The 15,709-nt window shown below is 39.2% G+C and overlaps 1 protein-coding gene across 1 annotated transcript; it reads right to left on the reverse strand.

Annotated features, from left to right (window-relative positions):
* Positions 1 to 327: 327 nt before the first annotated feature.
* Positions 328 to 14,777, reverse strand: LOC125238639 (aldo-keto reductase AKR2E4-like). Its single transcript, XM_048146006.1, has 10 exons — positions 14,633 to 14,777; positions 13,186 to 13,287; positions 12,407 to 12,477; positions 11,917 to 12,016; positions 10,831 to 10,941; positions 10,078 to 10,248; positions 9,353 to 9,447; positions 8,027 to 8,129; positions 2,275 to 2,383; positions 328 to 1,603 (listed from the first exon to the last, which is right to left on the reverse strand). Exons 1-10 carry the CDS (start codon positions 14,669 to 14,671, stop codon positions 1,485 to 1,487), a joined length of 1,020 nt encoding a protein of 339 aa, XP_048001963.1. The 5' UTR covers positions 14,672 to 14,777; the 3' UTR covers positions 328 to 1,484.
* Positions 14,778 to 15,709: the final 932 nt, after the last annotated feature.

The following is a 15,709-nucleotide window of genomic DNA, read 5'->3' on the forward strand; positions in this document are numbered from 1 at the left end:
ATACTATTACTATTTTATTTATTTTCTTAAGAATAGTGTAAGTATAGAAGGGTAGTTATTCTTTTTATCATAGTAGTTACTAATAATCCACGCCAGACAAAGAATGAAGAACTTTGGAGCAGGTTACCTGGAATCAAAGGACTTCAGAGAGCTACGAGATGGTTGAGAAGCGCCTGTATAGCTAAAGGACCTTAGGATTGCAAGAGGTAATTGCACAAAAGATCCCAACGGGTCGAAGTGTATCCGTTAGAGTCCCACAGATATAAGATATGATACTAATAACCCAGCCAGTAGATACCCCTTGGCACCTGTAGTACAATTTTTTTAAATCTCTTAACATGAGTTACCAAACTGTCCATGTGAGTCGGTTGGCATTTAGCCTACTATTTTCCCTTATAGTCTTTCTTATTCTGTCTTAGGGAACAGCCTTCTGTTCGAAGTGGTAGTAGATGATCCTGCCAGAAACTTGGCTATACCTTCAACATAGAGCTAGATTGGTTGGTAAGTATGTTGGCCTTTAGAGGTGGCCCACTACTTTCTTCTATAGTTTTTTTATTCTGTCTTAAGGTGGAATAGGTCAGGATCAGGAACAGCCTTCTGTTCGAAGGGATAGTAGGTGATCCTGGCAGAAACTTGGCTATACTTTCAACATAGAGTTATATTAGTTGGTAATTGTGTGTTGGCATTTAAAGGTGGTCCACTATTCTCTTTTGTAGTCTTTCTTATTCTGTTATGTTCATTCTGTGTAGAATGGTTGTTAATTGTGTTTTGGCATTTAGAGGTGGCCCACTACTTTTTCCTATAGTTATTTTATTATATCTTAAGGTGGAATAGGTCAGGGTCGGGAACAGCCTTCTGTTCGAAGGGGTAGTAGGTGATCCTGCCAGAAACTTGGCTATACTTTTAACATAGAGCTAGATTGGTTGGTAAGTGTGTTGGCCTTTAGAGGTGGACCACTATTACTCTCTCTTAGAGTTTTTCTTATTCTGTCTTAGGGTGGAATAGGTCAGGGTCGGGAACAGCCTTCTGTTCGAAGTGGTAGTACACGATCCTGCCAGAAACTTGGCTATACTTTCAACATAGAGTTAGATTACTTGGTAAGTGTGTTGGCCTTTAGAGGTGGACCATTAATCTTTCTTAGAGTTTTTCTTATTCTGCCTTAAGGTGGAATAGGTCAGGTTCGGAGCCTTCTGTTCGAAGGGGTAGTAGGTGATCCTGCCAGAAACTTGGCTATACTTTTAACATAGAGCTAGATTGGTTGGTAAGTGTGTTGGCCTTTAGAGGTGGACCACTATTACTCTTTCTTAGAGTTTTCCTTATTCTGTCTTAGGGTGGAATAGGTCAGGGTCGGGAACAGCCTTCTGTTCGACGTGGTAGTACACGATCCTGCCAGAAACTTGGCTATACTTTCAACATAGAGTTAGATTACTTGGTAAGTGTGTTGGCCTTTAGAGGTGGACCACTACTCTCTCTTAGGGTTTTTCTTATTCTGTCTTAGGGTGGAAAAGGTCAGGGTCGGGAACAGCCTTGTGTTCGAAGGGGTAGTAGGGGTGATCCTGCCAGAAGCTCGGCCATACTGTGCGGTAGTTCTTGTTGAAGCCACCTGGAATTACAGCAGAGGTATAGTTATTAGAAAGGCAGTTTACTACGAAACTCATAAATCATAAATCATTTACATGGTCAATCATACAGGTCAGGTCGAATGTTGTACGTGGTGGAATGTGGTGAGTGACCCCGCGACACTCCTCCCAAGGCGGAGACGGAATTCGTTGGTGGTTTTAGACGGTAGTCCTATTCTGGTTAGTCCGTCATCGCCCCTGGTCCCCCGGACCAGATGGCATGTGTAAATGCATTTCCCCAACGTAAAAAAAAATGGTCGAATGCTTACCTGACCTGAGTTTCTTTTTACAGTGCAACTTTGACTTAAGTATCGTCGACATATTATAAGAATTCACCTGAATTATCCCTATTACTTACGTTGATGTAGTAAGGATTTCAAAGGCAAAAGTCAAAGATAGCGCCTTAAATACAATATATGGAATATCGGTCCGACATCCGATATAGGATCGGATAATATATGTGAAAACGCACTTATCCGAAGAAAGGGAAGAGCTTCTCGTTCTTAATTTTCTCTATCTCTTGTGACCGGTGAACCCGTGATTTTCCACAAAAACTTTGAATGACTTATAAAAATTAATTAAGTGTCAAAACTACAGAAAAGGCCATCCACAGATCCAGGTCCATCCAAGGATGTATGGAACCTGTTTAACATACTCAGAATTTGTACTTCTTCTGGTGTCAAACTAAAGTCGAAGATATCAATGTTTTGCTCAATCCTTGGCTTGTTGACTGACTTCGGGATGGGCGCTACTCCGGTTTGCACCTGAAATTAAAGGTTCTGGATAAAGTAGCTACATTTGAAGAGGTAACTACAGATGACCCTGTTGATGTTGTTGATGTTGCCTGTGTGGTGACGGGTTAAGAATTTCACCACCCCCTTTCTTCCCGTGGGTGTCGTAGAAGGCGACTGTGGGATTGGGTTAAATTGTGGCGGGCAACCTGTCACTGCAATGTCACAGTTTTGTTTTCTTTCAACCCCTTATTTGCCAAGAGTGGCACTGAAGCTTTAGTAGTTTCATGTGCTTTGCCTAACCCTTTATGGGATACAGGCGTGATTGTATGTTATATGTATGTAACTACAGATGATTATATCCTGTTGTCCCTCATCAGAGGCACAGGGCTCTTAGGAAGGATTTCCACTGTTCCCGGTCCGACGCGGCCTCCTCCAGGCGCGCCCAGCCGAGGCCCACTGAGCTGCTCCTTTTCCACGTTTTCTTAATTATAATATTTATAATCATCCCAAAGGCAACGGCAACAGTCAGTCTTAAAATTCATAATCTGAACACATCATAATCTTGCAAAAACCAGATCGAGTGCACGGAGTTCCATACAATTTCGCGACTGTCCACACACACTCTTGTTTTGTATGATTATGAATTTTTAGATTGATCTTACAGATTATTTTTAACACGCTTTTATTAGGTCGTCGTGTATGTAACTATGTAATGGAATCTGCGGAGGCTAATTTAACCATCTTCCAAAGATCGTAGCGTAATGAAAATTGGCAGCTGTACACTCTAAAAAAAATTTGGTTGCTCCTATCAATATTTTGATAGTCGTAGTCAAGCATCTTGATTCCATACGAGCCTGATAAGATCTTAGACACATCAAATAAGGTAATTTTGATTGCTCTTACTTTTGCAACGTAACTGAATCGATTAAGATCTTGTTCAATAATTCCATGAAAAATAATTATGTTAACTAAATTACCTTAGTAAGTTCAACTAAGGATTGAATCAACCTATGTTACATAGTTATGCCTAACAAGTTCATAATTGATTCAAGGTGTACAATGGTTAGGAATAACAAAACACCTAAGTTATTAGTTCAATCATACATTCCCTTGTTGTTTTTAGTAATCAGCTTTATTTGAATTATATAAGATCGTAATTGTAGTGATCAACTTAACGTCAACTAAGAGAAAACTGCTCTTAGTTGGTCTTCATTTTTTAGAGTGTATGTAGTTCTGATGACAATACAATAATATGGTACTGCTGAACTGATCTGATGATGGAGCCGGAAGATATGAACTGGAACTACATGATGGAACATCGTATCATAGCTGTTTTTGGGTTTCTTAGAAAAGTCTTGTAATGAACTTTGACTACGATTAGGTTTCAAGGTCTGATGATGGAGCCGGAAGATATGAAATGGAACTACATGATGGAACATCGTATCATAGCTGCTTTTGGGTTTCTTAGAAAAGTCTTGTAATAAACTTTGACTACGATTAGGTTTCAAGGTCTAATGATGGAGCCGGAAGATATGAACTGGAACTACATGATGGAACATCGTATCATAGCTGTTTTTGGGTTTCTTAGAAAAGTCTTGTAATGAACTTTGACTACGATTAGGTTTCAAGGTCTGATGATGGAGCCGGAAGATATGAAATGGAACTACATGATGGAACATCGTATCATAGCTGTTTTTGGGTTTCTTAGAAAAGTCTTGTAATAAACTTTGACTACGATTAGGTTTCAAGGTCTGATGATGGAGCCGGAAGATATGAACCGGAACTACATAATGGAACATCGTATCATAGCAGTTTTTGGGTTTCTTAGAAAAGTCTTGTAATGAACTTTGACTACGATTAGGTTAGGTTAGGTTAGGAAGATATGAACTGGAACTACATGATGGAACTTCGTATCATAGCTGTTTTCTGGTTTCTTAGAAAAGTCTTATAATGAACTTTGACCACGACTAGGTTTCAAGGTCTGATAATGAAGCCCGAAGATTGGCACTGGCATTCCACGATGGCATGGCATGGCATCGCAAAGAAAAGGATCAACAAAGTATGTAAAATAAGTTGGGTTAGGGTTTTCTTGTGATCCTTAAGAGCAAAACTAAAGGGGGTTCGGGGGGCGAAGACCCCCGCATAAAAGAAAGATCAACGTAGTATTTAAAATAAGTTGGGTTAGGGTTTTCTTGTGACCCTTAAGAGCAAAGAAAGGGGGGCTCGGGGGGCGAAGCCCCGGCATAAAAGGAAGATCAATGTAATTTTTAAAATAAGTTGGGCTAGGGTTTTCTTGTGACCCTTAAGAGCAAAAGTAGGGGGGGCTCGGGGGGCGAAGCCCCCCGCATAAAAGAAAGATCAACGTAATATTTAAAATAAGTTGGGTTAGGGTTTTCTTGTGACCCTTACGAGCAAATAAAGGGGGGCTCGGGGGGCGAAGCCCCCCGCAAAAAAAAGTATCAACGTAGTATGTAAAATAAGTTGGGTTAGGGTTTTCTTGTGACCCTGAAGAACAAAATTAAGGGGGGTTCGGGGGGCGAAGCCCCCGCAAAAAAAAATATCAACGTAGTATTCAAAATAAGTTGGTTTCGGGTTTTCTTGTGACCTTCAAGAGTAAATAAACAAAAGGGGGGCTCGGGGGGCGAAGCCCCCGCATAAAAGAAAGATCAACGTAGTATTTAAAATAAGTTGGGTTAGGGTTTTCTTGTGACCCTTAAGAGCAAAAGTAAGGGGGGCTCGGGGGGCGAAGCACCCCGCAAAAAAAAGGATCAACGTAGTACGTAAAATAAGTTGGGTTAGGGTTTTCTTGTGACCCTGAAGAACAAAACTAAGGGGGGTTCGGGGGGCGAAGCCCCCCGCAAAAAAAAAAATATCAACGTAGTATTCAAAATAAGTTGGTTTCGGGTTTTCTTGTGACCTTCAAGAGGAAATAAACAAAAGGGGGCTAGGGGGCGAAGCCCCCCGCATAAAAGAAAGATCAACGCAGTATTTAAAATAAGTTGGGTTAGGGTTTTCTTGTGACCCTTAAGAGCAAAAGTAAGGGGGGCTCGGGGGCGAAGCCCCCACAAAAAAAAGGAGCAACGTAGTATGTAAAATAAGTTGGGTTAGGGTTTTCTTGTGACCTTGAAGAACAAAACTAAACGGGGGGTTCGGGGGGCGAAGCCCCCGCATAAAAAATATCAACGTAGTATTCAAAATAAGTTGGTTTAGGGTTTTCTTGTGACCCTCAAGAGTAAATAAACAAAAGGGGCGAAGCCCCCGCATAAAAGAAAGATCAACGTAGTATTTAAAATAAGTTGGGTTAGGGTTTTCTTGTGACCCTTAAGTGCAAAAGTAAGGGGGGCTCGGGGGGCGAAGCCCCCCGCATAAAAGAAAGATCAACGTAATATTTAAAATAAGTTGGGTTAGGGTTTTCTTATGACCTTTAAGAGCAAAGAAAGGGGGGCTCGGGCGGCGAAGCCCCCCGCATAAAAGAAAGATCAATGTAATATTTAAAATAAGTTGGGTTAGGGCTTGTGACCCTTAAGAGCAAAAGTAAGGGGGGCTCGGGGGGCGAAGCCCCCGCATAAAAAAAAAAGATCAACGTAATATTTGAAATAAATTAGGTTAGGGTTTTCTTGTGACCCTTAAGTGCAAAAGTAAGGGGGCTCGGGGGCGAAGCCCCGCATAAAATAAAGATCAACGTAATATTTAAAATAAGTTGGGTTAGGGTTTTCTTGTGACCCTTAAGAGCAAAGAAAAGGGGACTCGGGGGGCGAAGCCCCCCGCAATAAAAAGGATCATCGTAGTATGTAAAATAAGTTGGGTTAGGGTTTTCTTGTGACCCTTAAGAACAAAACTAAGGGGGGTTCGGGGGGCGAAGCCCCCGCAAAAAAAAAATATCAACCTAGTATTCAAAATAAGTTGGTTTAGGGTTTTCTTGTGACCCTCAAGAGTATATAAACAAAAGGGGGGCTCTGGGGGCGAAGCCACCCGTATAAAAGGAAGATCAACGTAGTATTTAAAATAAGTTGGGTTAGGGTTTTCTTGTGACCCTTAAGAGCAAAAGTAAGGGGGGCTCGGGGGGCAAAGCCCCCCGCATAAAAGAAGATCAACGTAATATTTAAAATAAATTAGATTAGGGTTTTCTTGTGACCCTTAAGTGCAAAAGTAAGGGGGGCTCGGGGGGCGAAGCCCCCCGCATAAAAGAAAGGTCAACGTAATATTTAAAATAAGTTGGGTTAAGGTTTTCTTGTGACCCTTAAGAGCAAAGAAAGGGGGGCTCGGGGGGCGAAGCCCCCCGCATAAAAAAAGATCAATGTAATATTTAAAATAAGTTGGGTTAGGGCTTTGGGACCCTTAAGAGCAAAAGTAAGGGGGGCAAAAGTAAGGGCTTTATCAACGAAAAATTTCACGCCACGCCACTGCTAAAGCACGTCGCGAAGGTCTACAGATCCCAGAGCCACTATCAGTCTTTTAGTTGCTTAGCAAACTGTCGCGTCCACGTTCCATATCCAGGTTCAACCCCACGCAAATATACTAGAGAGCGACCGATTGTCTTTTTCCTACTCTGTAAGATGAAATCCTTAAGTTCTGTATTGCATTAATCTTCAAATTAGCGCAGCACTATGATTTTTTTTTAAATGAATGACTTTATTGCGATAAACTTGGTACCTATACATCAGGTGGTATTAATTCTTATTAAGTAGCAATACGTGTTAAGCCACAAATGGCGTTTTGAAATTCGCCTACTTGAAATAATATTTTTGTTTAAATTTTAAATATATTTCATTATTAACGACTAAAAAGTATAAAATAAATTTATAGTTTAAAAAACTCTAGAAAAACACGCTTTTATAAATGCACGTAAAAGCCAAAAATAAATTATGGATCGTTCAAGTTGTCTCTATTGCTGGGATGAAGAGTAAACTATGTGCTTTTAATTATAATATTTGATTGTAAAAGCGTGGGGCGCTGTAACAGGAAAAACTTTTTGTATAACTTGCTGAGAAATCAAGTTAAGCTATATTACGAGAAGCAGTTTACACAGATTGGCGCGCTAACTGGACTTGCAGCACGACAGCAGCGCCCCACGCTTTTACAATCAAATATTATAATTAAAAGCACATAGTTTACTCTTCGTCCCAGCAATAGAGACAACTTGAACGATCCATAATTTATTTTTGGCTTTTACGTGCATTTATAAAAGCGTGTTTTTCTAGAGTTTTTTAAACTATAAATTTATTTTAAGATTATAAATTTTAAGACTGTGTGTGTCGTGCCAAATATTCGCAATTGTTTTAGCAGATATTTTTAAATACTTTCATTATATCTACGGCTGCTGTTTTTACCTTCATTGCAAGTAGATAATATTATGTCATGCTAGTTCAGAGTATCAGTACGTCTTGTACTGAGACTGATTGAAATAGCATGACACGTTCGTAGGTTCGTAGATTTCCGTAAAAATACGAAAGAAAAACCTTTTCGCACTACATCTGTCTAGTGAATCTTAACCCTTAAATGCATGACCTTGACAAAGATTTATTCGAATTTGAATTTTGACCTGCTGTCAATAGAGTCAAAAATGCATGATGCATATATACATCACTATGCATTTAAGGGTTAAGCTATTAGTGTGGCCGTAGTTGTTTCATCCAGGAGTTTTTAGACCTTATATTTTAAAGAGACACTTACCAAGTACCTAAGGACGATTTGTGCAACGCTCTTCTTGTATTTAGTGGCCATGGATTTGAGAGTAGGGTCACTAGCGCGCGGTGGAGGTGGTGCTTTGTCAGTGCTGCACAAACAAAGACTAGGTATTAAAGTAAGTTTTCTTACATAGATTAAGTAACTAAGTCCTACGGTAAGCTCAAAAAGGCTTGTATTGTGGGTTCTCTCCAGGAACTAAATAGGGACTAAAACTGGCGTATAAGAGTAGATGTAGGAGTAGGGGTAATGGTCAATGGAAGTGATAGTGGGGCATTTTCAGAATTTGGGACCCCCCAATTAGCGAGTGTCGTTAACAAAAATTAACTCATTGTCAGTTTTGTGACGATAATTAAGCATGAAATGTTTTTGTGTTAATTACATAAACTTTAAGCGATAATCTACATTCAGAATGTGAAAAAAGTAAATTTTTAGACAGATTTTATGCTTAATTGTCGTCACAAGATTGACAGCGAGTTAATTTTTGTTAACAACTTTTGCTAATTGGGGGAACCCATACCACAGTATAAGGATAAATCAGTAGTTAATCTCCGGCAGCGGCGACGCGGTCGTTACTACTGCGCAAGGTCACGCAGGGTTGTACCTGTGCTACTGTCCTACTCGTAGTAACTGTGTATGGCGCTATGCTAGTACCAACGCTCTTTCTACCTTTTTATCTAATAAAGATTCAAGTACGTGTTTGTTTCTTAAATACTGACGAAATCGTATTTACATAAAAGGTTTGAATAGATGTTTGCACAATATTTAAGTAGGTACCAAACTTTCGAGCTAGATAGATCGCAGCATCTACCTAAATGTCGTTACATATAAATCCTTATTGATTTTAATGTGTCATTCTAACTTTAAATCTCACTTTTACGCCATTTACGTAAGCAATAATGTACCTAACACTGCAAAAATATAACAACCACTTACTTTTCTGGGTGTCTAGGAATTCTAAAGAACATTCTGACATTTCCGCATTTTGAGAACTGTTCTCCATACACCCATAAACACTACAGTAACGAAAATATGTCTTCGGTGCTGACGTCATTTTCTCCGGAACTCAACACGTCAACACAGCGCGCGAACGCGGCCCCGACTGTCCAGCCCAATACTTACCAGTTTCGCATGTATTCGGTGTATATGGAGAGTAGTTTTCGACACACCGCGCGGAGTGAAGTTTGTTAGAAGAGTTATTACTGCTTTATACTGTGCCCATACCCAAATTCTGAAAATGCCGAGTGATACCATAATACTTAATTATGCCGTAAAATTGTCCTACTTATTACAAAAATTAAAATTCATGGTTACCTAAAGAGATTTCCGAATGGTGTGTAAGCCATCACAGCTATGTTATGGCGTTTGCAGTACTGAAGGATGTCGTTTTGGGCCAGGTTGAGGTTCACCTGGAATAACCACATTTTTTTTAATACCACGTCGATGGCAAACAGGTATATGGCCCGCCTGATGGAAAGCGGTCATCGTAACCTATGGACGCCTGCAACTCAAGGGGTGGATGCGCATGCCGACCCACTAGAAACTTGTACACTCCTTTTTTGAAGAACCCCATACGGGAATACCTTCGACACCTACGTACGTACGTATTACCGTATTAGATACAAACAATATTAGGTAGTACTGTTTCACGTTGGTACTTACTGTGCTTAGTAAGATTAAGAAGCTCTGGTGGGCATGCGACAACAGCGTGCGACTTTCAATCCGGAAGTCAATGTCAGTCAGTAAGACTAGTTATTAAGCTCCGGGGCAGCAAATTTTCTTGATCAGATTTAGGTACAGCAATATCTATCTCACTGGAGTTGTCTATCGTCTCTGAGGGTTTACTAATTTATATTATTACTAGCTCTTGCCCGCGGCTTCGCTCGCGAGAAAGAGACAAAAAGTACCCTATGTCACTCTCCATCACTTCAAATATCTCCACTTAAAATATCACGTCAATTTGTCGCTCCGTTTTGTCGTGAAACACACTTTCCCATTTATAATATTAGTATTATGGATTAAGGATAACCTTGGCATACCTCTACTTGAAGCACTGATGGTTTGATCTCACAGTTTGCCAGCAATCTGTCCATTTGGCTGATGTTGAAGTTGGATATGCCAATGGACTTGGCTAGTCCAAGTTTCTTGGTCTGCTCCATTTGTTTCCACGTGTCTAGGTAGTCTATGACTTCATATTGTGTGTGATCCGGCTGGAAGTTATTAAAGTAGTGATTAATCAATTATTTCGTTCGTCGCGACATATCTATTGACAAGTTGCAGTACTAATAATTTTACGCTATTTTTTTTAATACTACGTCGGTGGCAAACAAGCATACGGCCCGCCTGATGTAAAGCGGTCACCGTAACCTATGGACGCCTGCAACTCAAACAGTGTCACATGCGCGTTGCCACCCCATTAGAAATTTGTACATTCCCTTTTGCTGTGTCAAGTACACAGCAAAAAGGAGTGTATAAGTTCTAAGGAGGGTTCGGGTTGCCGACGACTCAAAGGACAATAGACGGAACAAGTTAGTTCCGTGAGTCCTCCCGTCATCAGCACACCGCACCCTCGTTGAGCTCTGGCAGCCTTACCGGCAGGAACACAACACTATGAGTAGGGTCTAGTGCTATTTGGCTGCGGTCTTCTGTAAGGCGGAGGTACCTACTTCCCCAGTTGGGCTCTGCTCTAGATTCGAGCGAGACGATATCCGCTGATTGACGCTTATTTGACGCGTGATTGACGCTAGATGTCACAACTTTTTCCTTACTTATTCCTCTATGGCTTAACTTACAGTGAAAGATACTGGATTGTGGATCAAGTACAGATCGACATAGCTCATGTTGAGGCGTCCCAGAGACTTCCTTAGGGCTCCCAAAACGTCTCTCTTCTCGTTGGCGCCCAACTGAAATTAAGTAAGTAAGTAAATATTCTTTATTGCACCACAAGGATAACAGATTACAAATAGCAGACATTAAACATAGGTAGCAACAGGCGGTCTTATCGCTGTAAGCGATCTCTACCAGACAACCTTAGGGTAGGGGTATTTTGAAAATGGTAGTGCAAGAAATAATTAAAGGAATAGGAAAATTACACATACACTAAGTTAAATAATTATATACACCAATATTAAAAATAAAATATAAAAATAAATAAATAAAAATAAAATATCATGTACACAAACATACACATATAAGTATTAATACATACACAAATGCATACACACATACATACATACATAACATAACATACACAGCAGCAAATTAAGGCAGAGATAGGTAATGATTCTTTAGTAAAGTTAAATGTGTACACTTCTATGAAATTTCTAAAGAATTATGAAGAAATGTTCAAAATTTTTCGTAACTTCGAAGGTACAAATCGTCCATTTACCTAAGACGATTTCTTTATTTATTATTATAAACTCGCGCCTGTATTCCCAAATGGGGTAGGCAGAGCACATGAAACTAAGTTACCAGCCAACTGTCCACCAAAAACTGTAATCAAATCTTCAAGGTAATTTCATAATCATCATTTGACATGTTTGGATATATAAGAGTCGTGGAAGGGGGAAGTCCCTATACAAGTACATTCTGTGAATCTCCTCTATCCGCACAGACTCCCATAAGGTACAGCGGGGCAAATCTCGACTGGTCCATTTTGGTGGCCATTGTGACTGATCCATTTTTTCCATTATTACACTATGATGTTGAGTTCTACATGTATCCACTGAACACGCCTACCATAATATAACCGGAGGACACTATTTAAAAATGCAAACTTTGTAAAACATGGAAAAAAAGGTCCAGGTTACATTTGCCAGTCGAGATTTGCCCCGCTGTACCTTACTATTTTTTCGTGTACTCATTCTTGCCACAATTACCTTTGTAACTAGAAAAACGTGCTCCCTAGGAACTGTGGAGTTCTGTACACCTCTCCCGACTTGCACTTCGTTGTTGTAGGCCGATGCTGTGTCTATCATCCTGAAATTGATACCAAGATTACCAAGTTTATACTTATACTAACCCCCTTATTCATAAATGTTCAATAAAGTTATCAAGCCAATAAAGTTCGTTTGTCCCTTTCTATCACACCAATACGTCGGAAAGGGACAAACGAACTTTATCGGCTTGATAACTTTAGTGTATGTTTATGAAGGCTGGTTTTAGTGTCACGCGGACCGTCAGCGCGGACGGATCCGCGCGACCAATTTGTATGAAGTTGATGTTGTCGTCCGCGCCACTTTAAAACGCTCGCTTCGCTCGTGGTTCAACTATAGAATCCTTTTACTTGCTCGTCTTTCAATTCCACACTCGGCGTTAAAATACAACTTTGCCCCCCTGTATAACAAATAACTAATATTTCATGTCTACCTGTACCCGGCGTCAAGTGCCCATGACACAGCATTTTCCACCTCCATGCTTTTTGCTTCCTTCTGTCCGTTCTGTGGATATTTTACATAATATTATAAATGGTGTAGATCTGTAATCGGTCGTGTACCTAATTATTTCAATAGATTTTTTAGCTCCTATATGAGTACGTACCTAAGCAACTATAAGTACGTATGAAATGGTTCTAAAAGATAATATTTAAGTATATGTAGAGTTGCGAGCATATGTCGTTTTTATGGTAAGTAAGCGACAATAGGCTAGTTTCCTATACTTAAAATACAATATTTTTAGCAGTACACGAAATAAAGCACCACATAATTAAAAAAAAATATGCACAGTAATTATTTTTAAACATATATTCCATTTAATAGTCAAAGAGAAAAATATAAAGTAAATGAATTGACCGTGACGTCACTCCTCAGCATTTCATAGTAATTCCATATTAGCAAATCGTTTTGACAGTTCTTAAAAAGAAGCTGATTTGAATAGTAGGAAACTAGCCTATACCTATCTACATTTTACTTGATATATATTTATTGGCGGATTAGCAATCTTCACTTTTAATTAACATAAATTTCTGCAAAGTAACGCCTGATTCCATCGATTATTTTGAAAATATCACAAATAGTTCTTACATACATACATACAATCACCCCTGTATCCCATAAAGGGGTAGGCAGAGCACATGAAACTACTAAAGCTTCAGGGCCACTTTTGGCAAATAAGGGGTTAAAAGAAAACGAAACTGTGGTAGTTCTTACCTCGTCAAAACCTAGAAAGGTGCCAAGCCCCATAGCAGGCATGGAGTTTCCATCGTCCAGGGGGATCCTAGGAGCTTTGCCGCCATCTTTCTCGTCACATAACTAAAAACCACAAAATAATTAATTTACGTCTACCCAGGTAGCTAAGTACCTACTTTACAGTATTTACTTAGGCCCATTTGCACCAACCACTTAACTCAGGGTTAGTGGGCTGTCATCTGTCAAAAAAAAAATCATTTAAGTATTAAAAAAAAAAAAACATTGGTGTAAGTGGCTCTTATTATCAAACATACCTACATACATGCAGTCACGCCTGTATCTCATAAAAGGGTAGGCAGAGCACATGAAACTATTCAACTTTCAGTGTCTCTCTTGGCAATAGGGGTTGCAAGAAAACGAAAATTGTGACATTGCAGTAACAGGGTTGCCAGCCTCTCGCCTACTGTCCAACAACATTTAAAATTCTTGCATCAATAGTGTAGCCTAAGTGGAAAATTTTAGGAACACAACTTATCTAAATCAAATTAGAATTAAATCGAAACGCGTTCAACGTTACGACATAGTAGACGATGCTCACATTGAGAGAGAACGGAGAGCGTTGTGTGTTAGAGCGAATATGGTGGCCCGCAGATTTGTTAGTTGCTCCATTGAGGTTAAAAAGACTCTTTTTAGAGCATTTTGCACTACCTTTTACACTGCTAGTCTGTGGGCGTTCTATACGCAGAAACAATACAACGCTCTTCGTATTCAGTATAACAACGCCTTTAGGGTGTTGATGGGACTACCTCGTTTTTGTAGTGCATCGGGGATGTTCGCGGAGGCCAGGGTAGATTGTTTCTACACTACAATGAGGAAATGCTGTACATCCCTGGTGCGCAGAGTGCGGGCTAGTTCCAGCAGCATCTTAAGGGCGTTGGCGGAGAGATTTGACTGCGAGTATCTGAACCATTGTCACATGATTCACATGCTGGTAGCAAAGTCCACCGGACTGTTGTAAATTTAATTAAGATAATTAAGTTAATTATTAAGTATGATAATTATAATTTAGCTCTTAGTGTATTTTAATTTAATGTATTCTAATTTTAATTTTAATAATATAATTATGATCCTATGTTGGTCGCAAAATAAATAAATGAAATGAAATGAAATGAAATAGTTACGACTCAGTGCCAAACCTAACCTAACGTGTCGTTAAAACTTTCAGACAATTTAGGGCCGGTTGCATCAAATCGTCTGTCATTGTTAAAGCGTTCGTTAAACCACAGTATAATAAAGAGTACTATCGTAACTAAACCTAAACTTTATTGTATGGGAAAGTTCCATAGACGACTGATGCGTGACGATGTTGTGTTAGTCAAATGTGGTTGATGCAACTGGCCCTTCATAAAATAAGTTGTTAAATAAAACCAAATTATTTTAATAATAATATTGTTTAAGTATAACTTACCGCCACAGCGAATAAGCCGGCCAGCGTTAAAAACAACATGTCGGCTCGAATACAGAAGAACAACTAATGATCTTACAACATTTATTCCCAGTCTTTGTTTCCCACCGGTGTTGATGTTGATTTAGTTTTTGTTAGCGAGGTAAAGTTCGGATACGTGATATAAATACCTTAATCAATAAGGTAAAATCAATGTAAAACAACCTAAAGTAGAAATAAATTCGTTTTAGTTCAAGATTTCATGGGAAGATCGTCAAAACCCTGTCCAAAAACGTACAATTTTTAGATTAGAATCGGTCTTCAATTTGTTAATTATAAACACTGTATTACAAAAAAGATGGCAAAATTAAAAATATTGGGTTCACCGGTCAAATGTCATACATTACAGGTGCCGTCTTGGATTTTTTACATTGAAATCCTTCCGACACCAGATATCGGATCGGATTAGGTATGTGAAAACGGACTCACTGACGAATTAAGCTTGTTAGACTACATACTTGTATATCCGAACGTATCTAATAAAATTCCTCAATGCAATGTCCAACAAACATAAAAACATAAAATCAACTATGTAACTTAATAAGAACGTTATATACTTTACATAGAGTCCAAGCGGAATGCATATTTATCTTCGCTCCGTCTAGCTACCGGTTTGGTCACCAGTTACTTAATAAAGATACCTATAATATATGTTAAACTGAATATAAAAATGCATAAGTGCCTTAGGAATCTTATTGAAATATGTCGTTTTTGACTTTAGTAGGCAGTTTTGAAGGCTGTAGGCATAATTAACGCGTTAGTTTTTCTTAACCCTTAGCAGCCCAGAGACCTAAAAAAGGCTGTCTGTTCCGTTGGATATTGAAGCTTTGTTTTGACAAGTCAAAGATGCTTTTGTCTTCGTAAATTTTGACGTCTGGGTGACTAAAGGTTATGGTTTAATTAAGGGCAAAACCACATTGTAAGTAAATATGCAGTTTAGTTCACTACAGTTCGGCGATGTTGTAATGTTTATGTATGCCTACCGTGTTTCTTAAAAATCAAATATTACTCGAATATTCAAACATTTATTTAACAATTAGG

This window comes from Leguminivora glycinivorella, chromosome 24, assembly GCF_023078275.1.
Source record: "Leguminivora glycinivorella isolate SPB_JAAS2020 chromosome 24, LegGlyc_1.1, whole genome shotgun sequence".
NCBI classification, from domain to species: Eukaryota; Metazoa; Arthropoda; class Insecta; order Lepidoptera; family Tortricidae; genus Leguminivora; species Leguminivora glycinivorella.

Coding starts and splice junctions, on each gene's coding strand:
- LOC125238639 (XM_048146006.1), bottom strand. CDS start 14,671: ATGTTGTTTTTAACGCTGGCCGGCTTATTCGCTGTGGCG. Junction 12,017..12,406: donor GCACTTGACGCCGGGTACAG/GTAGACATGAAA, acceptor TATCAATTTCAG/GATGATAGACACAGCATCGG. Junction 9,448..10,077: donor CATCAGTGCTTCAAGTAGAG/GTATGCCAAGGT, acceptor TGGTTATTCCAG/GTGAACCTCAACCTGGCCCA.